The following is a 14,321-nucleotide window of genomic DNA, read 5'->3' on the forward strand; positions in this document are numbered from 1 at the left end:
ACACTCAACCGTACCATCATCACAATCGTTGAGCTCTATACAATCAAAACACTCCCTAACATACAGGGCCACCCCACCGCCTCTCCTTCCTCGCCTGTCCCTTCTGAAGAGTCTATAGCCATCCATTGCAGCACTCCAGTCATGAGAGTCACCCCACCATGTTTCTGTGATGGCGACTAAATCATATCTCTCCCGCTGCACAATGGCTTCCAGCTCCTCCTGCTTGCCGCCCATGCTGCGTGCATTGGTGTATATGCACTTGAGCTGGGCTATCGATTTCGCCCCCGGCATCGGCACGCCACCCCTCGGCTCATCTCTAGCGAGCCTGGTTTTATCCCCTTCCCCCTTCGAACCTAGTTTAAAGCCCTCTGAAACCTATTGGTTCCTTTGCCCCCTCAGATAGTCAGCTCAAACGTAATGAACCTTCCTTTGGAAATGCCTCCTCTGCTAAGTCAGTAGAGACATAGGTATACCTGGGTCTCTGTCCTTAATATTCCGGGTATGTCTTCTCTCTCCATGGACCGCATGGGGAATCAATGGCTATGTTAGCCAGGGTGGATTTCTTACCTTTCTCTCCCCTACTCAGACAGTTTTTATACAGAGTAAAAGCATCAATCCAGGTAGATTGGATTTCAGACCATACTTTTAGTTTAGAGTCTTTTTGATGTCCCTCCTTTCTGCACCCACCCCCGCTCTTTTTTGGAGGGGGGAGTAAAGAGCAATGGAAGTAAGATACCCTGTCATCAGTAACTGAGATCCAAAAAGAGAAGCTACTGCTAAAGGTATAAACCATACCAGCTATTTTTCATTCACTGATACCACTGTTATGCGCTTTTGGATTTAATAACATTTTTATTTGTATCTGCATGATCTGGTTATCACTGAAATGCTACTAGGTGAGGAGATTAGACAGAAAAGTGTGTTCTTGTCATAGAAGTAATTTATGACATCTTAAAATACCAAGACAAATGGTGCTAATAGTTGCAGCCAGAATTCACAAACATGCCTGAAAGTTACTGATGATCCTGATACTGTACAGTGTGACTTTTCATAAAGTTTGCAATGAAAAGTGGCAAAGCAACAAGAACACCATGATGAATGATTTCAGTAAGTGATTAGGCCCGTGAGTACTTAACAATTGCTATCGTGGATCAGGCGGCACTTCAGAAGCTTGAGATAGTTGTCAATTTTGTGGGAATCTCGGCGGAGGCAATGCAGCAGGTTGTAAAAGGCGAAGAGTCTGGAGTCCTCATCAGTGAGTTGCAGGGATGGAAGACCTTCCCACTGAGAGTAAACTTCGTTTCCGATCTCACCAGAATGAACCTAAAGACACAAAATGGTACTGTAGTAAATGATAGTGAATCTGACTGGATGTAGAACAGGGCATTTAAAATACTGGCCTTGAGGAATGTTAGTTGTTAGTGTATGGCTTGTAAAGTGTTTCCTGTTATGATTCCCACTATTCTGTATAATGTTCTATATCTTCATGTAGATTTTGAATGAATTTGTCAGATTTTTCAGTTTATTTCCCTAAAATATGTAAAAAGCCTAACTGTGTCCGTAGCGTTTTAAGAGAACTGGTGTGTTAACCAGTGTCCAGTGGAATCTGACTTTGCAGAGAAATCAAACCTTCCCTCATGCATGGACTCATCAGTGGCATCTCTTCTCTTTTTGGTTCCCTCCACCCTGAAACCTTTGTTAGCACTTGTTCCTAGAACTTCTTTCTTTGTATCTCCAACTTTGCTCTGTCTTGGCCCCTCTCTTAGGTAATCTCTCTGATACAGGCAGCTTCAAGAACATGTTACCAGACAAATCTCCCTACAGTACATCTCAGATGTGCTGTACCTCAGATTCCATTAAAAAAAATACTGAGTGATACAGTGACCTCTAAGGTTAGAAAGCTCTGTGTAGGAACTCATGTAGTGAGTTACTATCTGAGGTAAAGGTTGGTTTAGGTCTCCTTGTTTGAAAGAGACAATCATTAATTTGCTCATATTACAGAAATCTACCTTTCATAGCAGGAAGTCTGTTCCTATTGGTGCTTGTGCATCTTCCTTATTTCCCACCAGTTGTACTTTGTAAAAGCACATAGGAGAGTATCTGTGGAGCCTCTATCGCTCAGTTTAAGCAACAGGCAAAAAAAAGATAGACCTACTATCACTCAAAAACGTGGTTTGACACTAATGAATTTGCCAGTCTTGTCTTCAACCTCCTTCTGTAAATAATGTGAATGAGAAGGTGGTGACAGGGTAACTGCAGCAGCACCTGACTTCTGCTGTTATCTTGGATCCTCGCCTGCGCCCTTTTTACACGTGGATATGGGATAGAGATGTATTTGATTACACTGGTAAATGCATTTGTGGCCTGGATGGGCTAAGGTTTCTGAGTAAAGAGACACCTAACTGAAAGAGAGAGACCATGAGTGATCCGGTGGAAAGTGGTGGATACAGTGATGGTGGCACTCTTAATGCTGTTCAACTGTTCAGAACCTAAGCAAAAGCCATAAAGTCAGAAGCTCTTGTTAACATCTAGCTCACGGACAGAATGATATATTCAGGGACTAACAGAGGCCCCTTTAAAAATAAACAAGCTAGAGCTGATTTTATTCAGGAAAGCTTTCAATCAATTACTGATAACAAGGGGTATTCAAGTATGGGCTTTGTCAGCAACAGCCTTGTTGTCTAACCTTACAAGTGTAGGGGGAGCCAAGTCAGAGCCAGAGTTCAGAGGAACCAGTATGGTGCGAAAAGAGAAATGAGAGATACCATGATTACTTTGCTGTATGCCACATCTTTGCAATAGCCCAGACTTCCAGGACAGTTTTAAACACAGTATCTGTTTCTGAAAACTTTACACAATACCTATATCTATACAGATGTGTATAAATATGCTAAAACATACATATAAATATGTGCACGTGAAAAAACACAGAGGCATCCTTAAAAATCAGGATTGCAAATTCAAAATACTCAAAGATAGAATGATGATTACCGATCCTGATGATTACACCTTCCCTTGAAGCAGGACTGGGAGTACGCTGGATTATGCTATGCCAGTCACATCACCTTGTCTCTTTAGAAATTGCAAGATAGCAGAAGAAAAGAAAGCTGAAAGAAGAAGCCTGAAAAGTTCTCAGATTTAGCTGTCTTGGCTTCCTTTTTTTCCTTCACGTCTACTGTTTCCTTTCCTGTTCCAGGTAGGGAGGGCCTATCACTCTGTGTGTCTTCCTTACAGCAACAGGCTGGAAGGATGTTAAGGACCTAATACTTACCCGCCCAACTATTTTCTCCATTCCTTCTAGAAGCCGCTTGTTTTGTTCTTCAATCTCTACAGCCTTCCAGAGGATGGTGTCTGGAGCTTCTTTGATTCTTTGTACTTCAGAAGCCAGATGGATCAGGGGATCATTCCAGGAGCGCAGCACTCCCAGTACTAAATTCAGTAGCTCTTCATGCTGCTCACCCACATTAAGAAAAGGCAGTTAAAATAGGAAGGCTAAATGCTGGCAGTATTCGGAGGCATGTAAAGCAATGTCCTCAGACATAGTGATTTGGGAACTTATTCCAGGAGCTACCACTGAATGTGCCCTGTAGCGCTGTCTTAGATACCTTTGTGCAATTGCATTTTTGAAGTTTGACATTGTTGTCATCATGTTTTACAATATTAGCACAAGCAGTTACAGTATTATAATGGAAAATATCATTAAACCGTCTCCGTGTTAAAAACTGGCAAGAACAACTGTGTTTCATCTCTGTGAAAAAACCAGAACTCCTTATCTGATTTTTGATGAACATTTTAAAATCCAATGATTTTTTTTTTTAAAGTTTAGTACTGAATGGAAGGTGCACATTACGGTAAACCACTATATAGCTTTTATTGCCTCTATGTAACTCATTTGTCCTCCCCTTTGAACAATGGTACTTCCAGCAATAGCTCTCTGGTTTTAAAAATTGTCCTTTCTTGTGGGCAATAAAAATTCATAAAGCTTATGGTTATGGTAGTATTCAACCATTGCTTCTTTGCTAGGTGCAAATCTGAACACAAGCAGACTTGTTATGTACCCAGGGCTGTGAATTCTATTGCTCCCAATAGAATATCTGAATGATATACTGAGAAGATGACGATACTGGGATTGCAAGGATATCACCACCATGAAACTGATAAAGATTTCTCCCTGGCACACCCCCATTCATAGACCTGTGCTTATTTTTTTCTCCAGAGTATTTTTAAATTTGTATCTGTGAGCATAGGCTGAACAAGACTATCTTCATCTTCCCTTAAGTTTATAATTATTAAATTGATGTATGTAGCACATTTCTCTTTACAAGTATTTTGCAGTATTTTGCACTAGAGTCTGTATTTGAATGATGGTATGACCATTTTTGCCTACTGGTAGCAGCAAGAATATCTATTTAGCACTTGTTTAGTAACGTCAGTGTTTTCAGTTACTGGAAAACTACCTCTGCCTACATACAGTATTCACTATATAGCCAATGTATTTTTATGTTTGTTAATATAATAATTGTCTATAAGGTGTTTTAAGATAATGTTCAAAGGTTGTAGTGTTCTCAGTACTGTACAAGCATGGTAACTGGCATTGCTCCATGCGGTTATGTTGTAATTGGAAATAAGATGCAATGACTGGATGTAACATACAGGAAAAGGAAGGGAAGATGAAAGTTACCGGTACTTAAATATTCTGTATAGTCTGTAACTTAGTATCAGCAAATGTTAAATCAACTTTTCTTGGCTTTTTGGTGCTTTCCTCTTCCTGGCTTTTTTATTCCTATTGAGCTGATTTCCCTCTCTCTCTGTCTGCTGCCTCTCTATTCCTTAACACTCCCTCTCCCCCTCCTCCCCCCGCTCTATCTCACACTGAATGACATTAGAAATGGGACTTACATGAATCTGCTGAGCTTGCTCCTTATCTTCAGGAGTGGTTAAGGAGGAAGTGTGGCAGCCATTAACAGCTTTTGTAATAAAACCCCGGCCCTGAGCATAGCGTTCATCCTGCAGATCAGCAAGGACAGGCATTATTGAAACAGATAAGTAAGAAAAGCTTCAGTTCAAACACTGTATTAACTGTTTGTTGTTCCGTTGCTTTTATCACTGCTTTTATGCTGTAAAGGTCAAAAGTTTCTGGTGAGTCTTTAGAGTGAAACTGGCACCCAGCAAACACGAACTTGTCCCGCAGATAAAGAATGATGGGAAAATGGTATCTTTTAACAGAAGTGTTGGGGATCTTAGCAATGGTCTATACACAGATTTGGTCACCATTGGGACCATCGCTGTCTGTGCAGCAGTCATATTTGTTTACTTATTGAAGGATTTCATGTGTTAACGTGTGTTTGTGCTTAAAAAGTATTAAATTGCGTTTTTATATTTTCTTGCTCTCAGAAAAAGGCAGCGTACTTACGAATTCATTGAATATTTCTGAAGAGAGGAAGTGGATGTAGTGTGAAAGTTTAACTGCTCGGTCAAAAAGCTCCCCAAGGGAAACTTGGCAATTGGCAGATCCATTGGGGCAGATTGGCAAGGAGGTCACTCCTTCCTTTGTCAGGAGCATGTTGGACACCAGAAGAACCACCAGCAACAAACCTGTTCAGGTTTAAAACAAACCAAAATGGAATCACATTGACTCGTATGTGCATTTAGAAGTAGCCGTCAGAGCCAGATGTTGGGTGATTTTGGCTGTGCTGTCACATGGCTCAGAATATCCCCTGTACTGGCTGCTGAAAATCAATGGAGAAGGGAAGCACTGTAATTCTCTTATCCTTTCTCCCCTCCGTCATCCTGACTGTATAGCAGAGCGTGCTACAGAGTTTGATGAGGAGACAAGATAACCTGTGTTGCAGTGTACACTGTATTCCGAAGTCTCTTACTATTGTGCCTGACTTTATTACATAGTGATAAATGGAAGAAAAAAATCAAACTTCTTCACAGTGTAAATATAGATACATAATTATATTTGCACAGATAAATAAGTTTGGAAAATAGATTCATCTTTTTTTTTCCCCCTTCTTTCTTTTTCTCCTCCTCCTCCCACAGGTCCTTTTCTTCTTTGCAAACATTTGGAGTTTAAATTAATTTTGTGGGAGGGTGGTTAGGTCACTCTCTTAAGGTTTTGATTGTCCTGGGAGTTCCTTCAGAAGATTTCCAGCAGCTGTGCTGCTTTGCTGTTTAGAGTTTAACCCTGAATTGTCCACTGCTAAGAAATCAGAGAGAACTTTTGTCTTTTCTCCTGAGCTTCTGAAACTGATATAGAGGACTTCTCATTATCTAAAACACAAAACCTCATCTGTTTAAAACTTTTAATATTAACTTAACGAGTCAAGTTTTCTATTCAGTGAAATAAATTATGCACAGAAAAACAATGGAAAAAATTAAAAGCAGATATTTGGTAAATGAACATACTTATTCAAAGAACACTGTTCTGTGCTCTGAGAGTTTTAGTTCTGGAAATTGGCCTGCTACCTGTATTGGTTCACTAGACTTATTTTAAATGCTAAATTAAAGTGTACTCCATAAATCAGCAGAGCTGTCCCTAATGTTATCATGTGATAAGTTTCTTTCTAGCTCTAAATTCAAGAAAAGTGCATTTACACAATATTGAAGTAAGCCTTCCTCCTCCCCCATGAACAGGGTACATGCTGCATGCTGCACTTAGGAAAGTACTCTGGGGAATAATTCTATGAATAAGAAAACCTGAGGCTTGTTGGCTTAGAAAGTTGAAGATGGTTATGAAAACATTCACTTCAAAATTACTACATCACTTCTAGACTTGTGGATAATGACTTTTAGTCATTGCCTTCTGAGTGGTGTAGCAAAGCAGTCTGGATCCAGTCTTTCGTGTGCAGGTGTCACATCCCTCAAGCCAATTCTCTGTGACACTGCCCAATGCAAAGGTAGTCTTAGGAGACAAAAGACTGAGTAAAAAATGGATCAAGCTGCCTTCTAATTCCAAGCTTTGGACACTAAACATTTGAGGTGGAGGCAGGTTTCACCATTACTGGAAGACTAGGTGGCTGGAAGACCTCAGTTTCTAGAGCTGTTACATTTCAGTTAATTCCTAATCAATCTAAATTTAAAGAAATATAAAATTTATCAGCAAGTGAATGGCAAAAGTCTTACCTTTCAGTGAAGCCTCCTTGTTGCTCATGGTAGGGATCCTGTATGATGACTTGCTCTACCAGAAAGAAGTCTCAATACTTGCTCTTATTCCCTGCACATGCCACTTTTATATACACCATCCAGGGTCCATTTTGCATACATTCAGCAGGTCGTGGAGTTTACCTCGATAATTACAAACATCAAATTGCCTTTCTTCCACATTCATATTCAGTATTTTTTGGTTTTTTATTTTTAACTGTGAGAGGGAATTTCATTAACAAGTTCAGCTGTGGGATCCTAAGTATGGCTGGATGAAGAAAGTGCCAAAATTTTGCCCTGAATGAGGTGCAAATGCCATTGATCCTAAAATGCTCCAGTTGTCAATTCTGAGACAGGTATTCTCAATGTTTCTAGCCTGCTGTTCCCCTTCCCCACAACTGTCTTCTCATCCTTCCTTGTTTCTTCAGCCATGCAAGCTTGCTTATGTTAAAATTCTGGCTATTTGTGGGAGGCAAACAATATTTTACAATGTCCACAGTGAGAGAAGCAGCATAAATTGTACTGAAATTCATCCAGAGAAAGGGAGTGGAGGCTCCTGGAAGGACAGGTCACTATCTGTAAAATCATAGATATGACATTCTGGGTATATAGCTCCATACAGTTAAAAAAGATACTACACAGCACAAATCATGATATAACTGATCCTCAGTCTGAGAGATGTTTAGGGAAATGGGGGCAGTTCTTATATTAAAAAAGTTTTTTTAATTTGCAACAATCGAAGAGCAAGAAGTTATGTGTTTACTGTTTAATCACAAACGTTTCATGAATAAGTCAGCATTATTTAAAAAAAAAAAACCTCTGCAAACCCATGAGATTGTTTTCTATACTTGAAAACTCTCTGCGTAAAAGATGTGCATTTCCACCATACGCAAAACATATGCTGTCGTAATCAGTGGGATTTGTTTCCAGATCTGACGTGTCTGTGGCAGTCTACAAATTAGGCTCAGCAGGTTGGCCCTGTTTTCTTGTTGTGTGAGGCTCATCTGTATGAATATGTTAGCAAATGTGTAATCTCTCATCTGTTTCTCAGGTCCATTTGCCCATGAAAAGACTTTCCAAATTAGATGATTATAATGAATAGGTATACAGTCTTAATGAATTTTCTTGCCTTTAGACAACTTGTTCCGCACTTGTGGAACAGGTATGTATGTAACCCTGAATCCTTCATTATTTCATAACCATGGACATGATTCCTGAAGCAATGATAAACAAGGGAGAAGAAAGGTAGAGCGTTTAGGGGGTAAACCATGGAAGGCATCCCTTGGGAAGCAATAAAAGGAGATGCTTCAGCAATAAACCAGAACCGGTAGCAAGTGGTCTACATCTGCGAAGTTCTAGGATCATTGCTAGAACAGTTTGTTCTGCTTAGAGGCTGGATCTTGTTGGGAAATTGAGGCCCTGCTGAGCAAATGAAGCAGTTGTCGCCTGCAGCAGGGAAAAGTGGCAATGTGATGAAGGCAGTAAAATTAGAATAGGGCCGCAGCCAAAACTTTAGAATGGATGGTAGAAAAACAGCTGTCTTCTAAACCACAGCCACATGGCTTATGATCTCGATTTAATTCAGCTTCATTTGAAAATCTTCCCCAATAAGATTACAGACGAGCATGAAAAATCCTGGTATCTTATAACTTGAAAAGAGCCCTGTGAATAAAAGGAATGAACACTTCTCAAGCCACCACTTGCTCTTTCATTTACTAGTCTGCTTTTCTTGGCATTTTGAGGGGTTGGTAGTGATGCCAAAATAAGACACACAATTAATATTAGGGACTAAATAACAAAGGAAGATATTCACAAAGGCAGCAGGTAAACTTCTTAGGCTCCCTTTGCCATTATTGGAGAGGGAAGCTCCTCTCAGGCCTGACAGCATCAGCTAAAGTCAGGATCCTCATATGACTTACCTTTGGGAAGAGCCTGCCTCTTGCTGTATAAGGGAAGACAAGCACCTTAAACATAGGTCATAGGAAAGAGTGGTTTATTTGAAACCATTACATGATGTTTTAATTAAAGCATTCTACCACAAAATAATATACTTTGCTTTTCTCTTGCACCTTTCATCCTGAAATCCTGAAATACTTTACAAACATGAATGGATTAAAATTGTCAGCAATTAAGAATCATAAGCAGAAGGAGAGAAGAAACTCTCTGTAAAGTAGATAAATATAAAGATAAAGTTCTTTTATCAGGTATGAGAACTGACAAAAAGGCTAAGACGTTTATTTGTGGCTGCACAGGAAGGCTTGGGGAAAAAAACCCAAAAATTCCTCCCAGACCTGCACTTTAAGTGAAGACCATCATTTCTTGCTAGTACCAAAAAAAAGTGATAGGTTTTTGTGTATGAATAGGAAGGGATACAGGAAAAAACCGCACCACAAAAAAAACCCCAAAAATTCCTGATTCCCAGACCTGCACTTTAAGTGAAGACCATCATTTCTTGCTAGTACCAAAAAGAAAACAAAGGTGAGAGAAGAGCAAGGAGAGGAAAAGTTACAAGAACTAGAAATAAATAGGTCCAAATATTAATTTTCTTTTATAAATTAGGAATTGGGTTCTATTTAAAAGTTGAAAAAAACTTGAAAGCAACTGAAAATGCTGCCCTCTGCCTTTTGGAAGTGGCCTGGGTTTATGTCCTCCAAAGAGGTAATATGGAACTGGCATCCCATCTTCTCTGACTGTTCCCTGAACCTTGGTGAAGGAAGCTGATCCTAGCCCCTAATAGCCTCCTAATTCTGACAGTAGCTCAGGACAGCGCTGTAAATAGCTGGACAGTCATCAGTACTGAGGGGAAAGCTCCTAGAGCAACTTGAGGAACTACGAAGCACAGCTGTGATTGGCAGTATGTTTCCATCTCCCTTTGTCTTTCACTTTTGCCTTAGGAATTTAATTGAATTAATATTTTTTTAAATTATCACATTCCTTTTCTATTCAAGAGCTTTTCTGGAAGTAAAATTAGTAGATTATTACCACCCAGCGTAAACAATATGCCAAAAGAAGGACTATATGCAGACTTTATTGTATAGCTTTTAGCTCATCACTCATGCTTCATAGGCATTACATGTGACATATCAATATTACAGATAACAGCATTTAGTGCTCGTTTCTCAATAATCTTATCTTTCCACCTCATATCAGGTTGCAGACCATGAGTTAGACTGTCACATTTTGATTAAGAACTATTGATCAGTACTGGAAGATCGAATATTCCTATTCCATTTTATTTTATTTAAAGTTTTTGAGATATGCAAAGTGTTGTGTCTGATTGATAGCTACCACAGAGGAATGAAAAATCTGTTCTAATAGAGTAGTTCTTTGCAGAATATTTATTTTAAGTAGGTGAATCGAAGACTGGGTAATATCACTTGATTTTGTCTTTTACTTACCTGGAAGTATCTGTATTTAATAACAGAATGTTAGTTAATGCAGAAGTTTGAAATGCCAAATTTTTGGCTATGTTTTTAAAAGATGATCCCCAAGTGATGTATGCATATGATTGAGCATGCAAAACTGAATGTGCAGAAAAATATTCCTGTATGTGATCTGATTGTCTGACTCTTCTTCCGATAAATGAAACCAAAGGTTTTATGTGTTCCTGTTCTGCATATCTAAGTTGCAGTCATGATACTGAAAATATAGTTGCTCTTGGCTTCCTTTTATAGAATAGTTTAGAAAGTTATCCAGTCAACTTCATTTAATGGTTGGCTTCGGAAAGATACAAAACTTTAATCTGGATCAAAAACAAATACTCAGAGCACTTTAACTTTTCAAACATGTGGAAAATACATTTTGAGGAGGAACATAAACAGAATATTTTTGCAATCTAGACAGTTTCAAATGAAAAATATTTTGTCTTTTCTGATTAGTCCCTATAATCTCCATGAAACTTTTGTGCAAAATTCAAGTGATTTTCTAGGATTCTGTAAAACAAGGGCTTTTCCTCTCCATCTTCGTCATATAGGGAACAGGAGAATTTAAAAAGCATTATCTCCAAATGTTTGTCTCAGGAAAAACAGCAAAATGGGGCTTGAGTACATTCTTAGTGTGATCTCTGCATGAAGGCTGGTAAAAAATAGATAAGAACATAAGGGAAAATGATTCCATATGGAGGAAAAAAAAGGTGAAAATCTTTGGGAGATTTTCAGTTTACTTTTAATTTAAGTACCAGTGTGGTTTCATATAATTTCAGAATTAGACATAAAAATAAAATGGCAGAACATGTTTCTAAAAGCATTTATCAACATTGCCACTATGATGACATATGCCCAAGTGCACCGTGAAATATTAAGTGTGAATCCCAAGTAGAATCCCAGCTGACAATAGCAAAAAAACCAGGGGAATTTGCAAAAAACGGAGTAAAAGCTAGCTAGTATATATTGGTCCTGATACTTGAAGTTGTTTGAAGCCTGTGGCTCTGTGTTCACTAATGCTGTATCTGTGTATTTTCAAATAACCTGGCAGTATAAATTTGATCTGGATCACACATAACTGCATTATGGCACTTCAGTTGAATTATCGAGAGACCATGTTATGGTACTTATCCTGGCTTGGTACTCGATACCAGATTTATCTGACTGGTGGAGGTTGGATGATAATGATCTGACATCTGCTAGAACAAAGATATCCTACAAAACTTTTTGTATACATGTGAAGTGACAGAGTGAGCCTGTGCTGGTTCAGCATTTCATGTCATGTGGCTGCAATATTATTTATGCTATACCTTAAATAAATTTTTCCTTTTTCAAAGTTGAAAACTAGTGATTTTAAAAGTAAAGACAAATAAGGGGAATCTCCACCCTCCGAAAAATCTTTAGAATCGATTCCTGGGAGCATTGCTGTACAGTTGAGGATTTGAGCAGTTGTGACAGCTTCTTCTGTCTATCCAGTCTGAGTCTTATTCTACAGACTGTAGATGTACACCATCTACAATGATGGTGGAATTACATACTGGGCCATAGTTGGCCTGATTTCCAAAGCTGTAAGTTACAATCCAGTCCAAATGGAGAAGTATTACAAGCATGTAAATATTTGCACACTTTGACCTATGAGATACAGTTACTGCTATAAAAATATCACTGAAATGCTCTGTCTTAGCTATAGGAAAAAGTATGCTTGATTCTGAGGCATATTGAACATCGTAACTCCAAAGGCTGAAGACCTAGTGATTTAAACAGTTTGTATGTTTTTTGCTTATTTTCCCATACATTTGCTTTTACCTCTGATTTATTTCCCTTGACCGTGTTCTGCTACAATCAGTAAGTTATTCTCCATAAAATCCTGATTTCAGCTGATCATTCTTCAGGATAAAGTAGAATGTGTTTCAAGAATTTAGGGTAGGCATGCCACAGTGGAACTTACTAGTGGACTGGGTAATTATTGGTATTGTTTTGAGTATTATATTTGTGTAACACACTTTTAATAAAACGTAATAAACAGTAAAATTGCTATCAGAAGGCTGCAGTTTTCCTGCTAACAAGTGGGGAATAGGAGAAATAGGAACCTGGTTTAAATATTTGCATATTTTTAATTCTGTGGATGAATGCATCACTGGAAAAACATTTCCTCCAGTGCTTTGTGGAACTAGAGTCTCTAAAAGTAAGAGGATTTTTTTTTTTTAAATTACAAATACACTGAAAAGAGCACTGAAGCATGCACAGAGATTTTGAGCACATTTCAATAGCTAGGTATTTCCAAGGGTTGTGGTAAATATGCTTCTGTTTCAGCATGCAGTGTTTGATTTTACTAATGGATGGTATCCTGAAATGGCAAATGGAGATTTTGTCCTGTGCTTTAGAAAAAGTGCATCATCCTGAAGATGCATTTTTCCTCCTTATGTGAAATACTCTTTGGTCACATAATTTCTGGTATGTACGTAAGGGATGGAGAGGAAAAGGTGAGTAGAAAATTTTTTTGGGGGTATGGTATTAGCTGAAAGCCAAATAGCAGGCAGAGATAAGTGCTGACATTCTTGCTTCTTTGGGAGGATCTCACTTTTTGTTGTGCACTTAGAGGGAGGAATGCATATTGCTGCTCAAAATTCTCCATTTCATAATGGGATAGAAGTGATACTGAAACAATGTGACCTTTACTTAATTGTCTTTAAGGAAGCATTCAATGTCAGAGGTTTCTCTTACTGATTCCAAAACCTAACACATTTTCTTCTCTTCATTTGTCTCTAAACCTAATACATAAATAAAAATAAATAACTAAAAATACTGAAGAGATGAAGTGTAGGTGTATTGGCCATCTCCTGACCCAAGGAAATTTGGAACCTCAAATCTTGTTTAGTATCTCATTAGAACTATTTTTCCAATCTACCACATTTTGTAGATATTTTAATTAAGCTTGTAATATTTATTGAACCCGGGCTAGAAATTAATATTGACACAGATTTTTGGAAGACACGTGAAATTGCTTTAGTAAAATGCATTCACCTCCTTCCTAAAGCTAAAATGTTTTCTTTGGGGAAAAAATGTGAAAGGAGTTATTCTGTGACTATATTCCTATATTTCCTATATATTTGCTTATTTCCTATATATATATTATTTCCAATATTTTTCCTATATTTCCTGGAGTTAAATACTTACAAATAATAGCTATATTGGACGTCCAGTATATAAGCAAAGAAGAAATAAATGATTGTTAATAAAAATTAAAACAGCTGAGGAGTTTGAAGTAAACATTTTTAAACAGAAATAGAAAAAACTATAGTCAAGAAAACTTTTTGGTAGCAAACATTGCCAACCACTCCTTAAAAGGTCAAATACATTTAAATTGCACACCTGCATCACATTTGTATGTTTAAAAATTCATTAAAAAAATATTGAAGGCGCATTTCTGTTCAATCTCTTCTCTAATGAATATATTTGCATGTAATCACAGCTTTTCTCCTTTAGAGCTTTCTTACTCATTTCCTAGTCCTCAATCTGTAACCTGATCTTGTGGGATTTACAAAGCCGAGGCCGAAGTCATCATGGAAATGTCACGACATTGCCATTATCGGAAGTGCGCAGTCATTATAAACGGCTGACACAGTATAGCTTTGTGACTGCGCAAGAGCAGTAACGTCAGATATACTGTGCGACTTGTTACCTTAACCATAGATTTTGCATAGACAGGAAGAGGTAAAGGAATGGTTGCCTGTTTTTCTCCAGACCTTCATT

The 14,321-nt window shown here is 38.2% G+C and overlaps 1 protein-coding gene across 1 annotated transcript; it reads right to left on the minus strand.

The window, feature by feature from the left end:
* Positions 1 to 832: 832 nt before the first annotated feature.
* On the minus strand, positions 833 to 7,472 carry PRL (prolactin). The gene is made up of 5 exons (XM_009285090.1): positions 7,129 to 7,472; positions 5,414 to 5,595; positions 4,900 to 5,007; positions 3,272 to 3,451; positions 833 to 1,323 (listed from the first exon to the last, which is right to left on the minus strand). Exons 1-5 carry the CDS (start codon positions 7,154 to 7,156, stop codon positions 1,132 to 1,134), a joined length of 690 nt encoding a protein of 229 aa, XP_009283365.1. The 5' UTR covers positions 7,157 to 7,472; the 3' UTR covers positions 833 to 1,131.
* Positions 7,473 to 14,321: the final 6,849 nt, after the last annotated feature.

The sequence above is a fragment of the Aptenodytes forsteri genome, unplaced genomic scaffold, assembly GCF_000699145.1.
Source record: "Aptenodytes forsteri isolate BGI_AS27 unplaced genomic scaffold, ASM69914v1 Scaffold248, whole genome shotgun sequence".
Lineage (NCBI taxonomy): Eukaryota > Metazoa > Chordata > Aves > Sphenisciformes > Spheniscidae > Aptenodytes > Aptenodytes forsteri.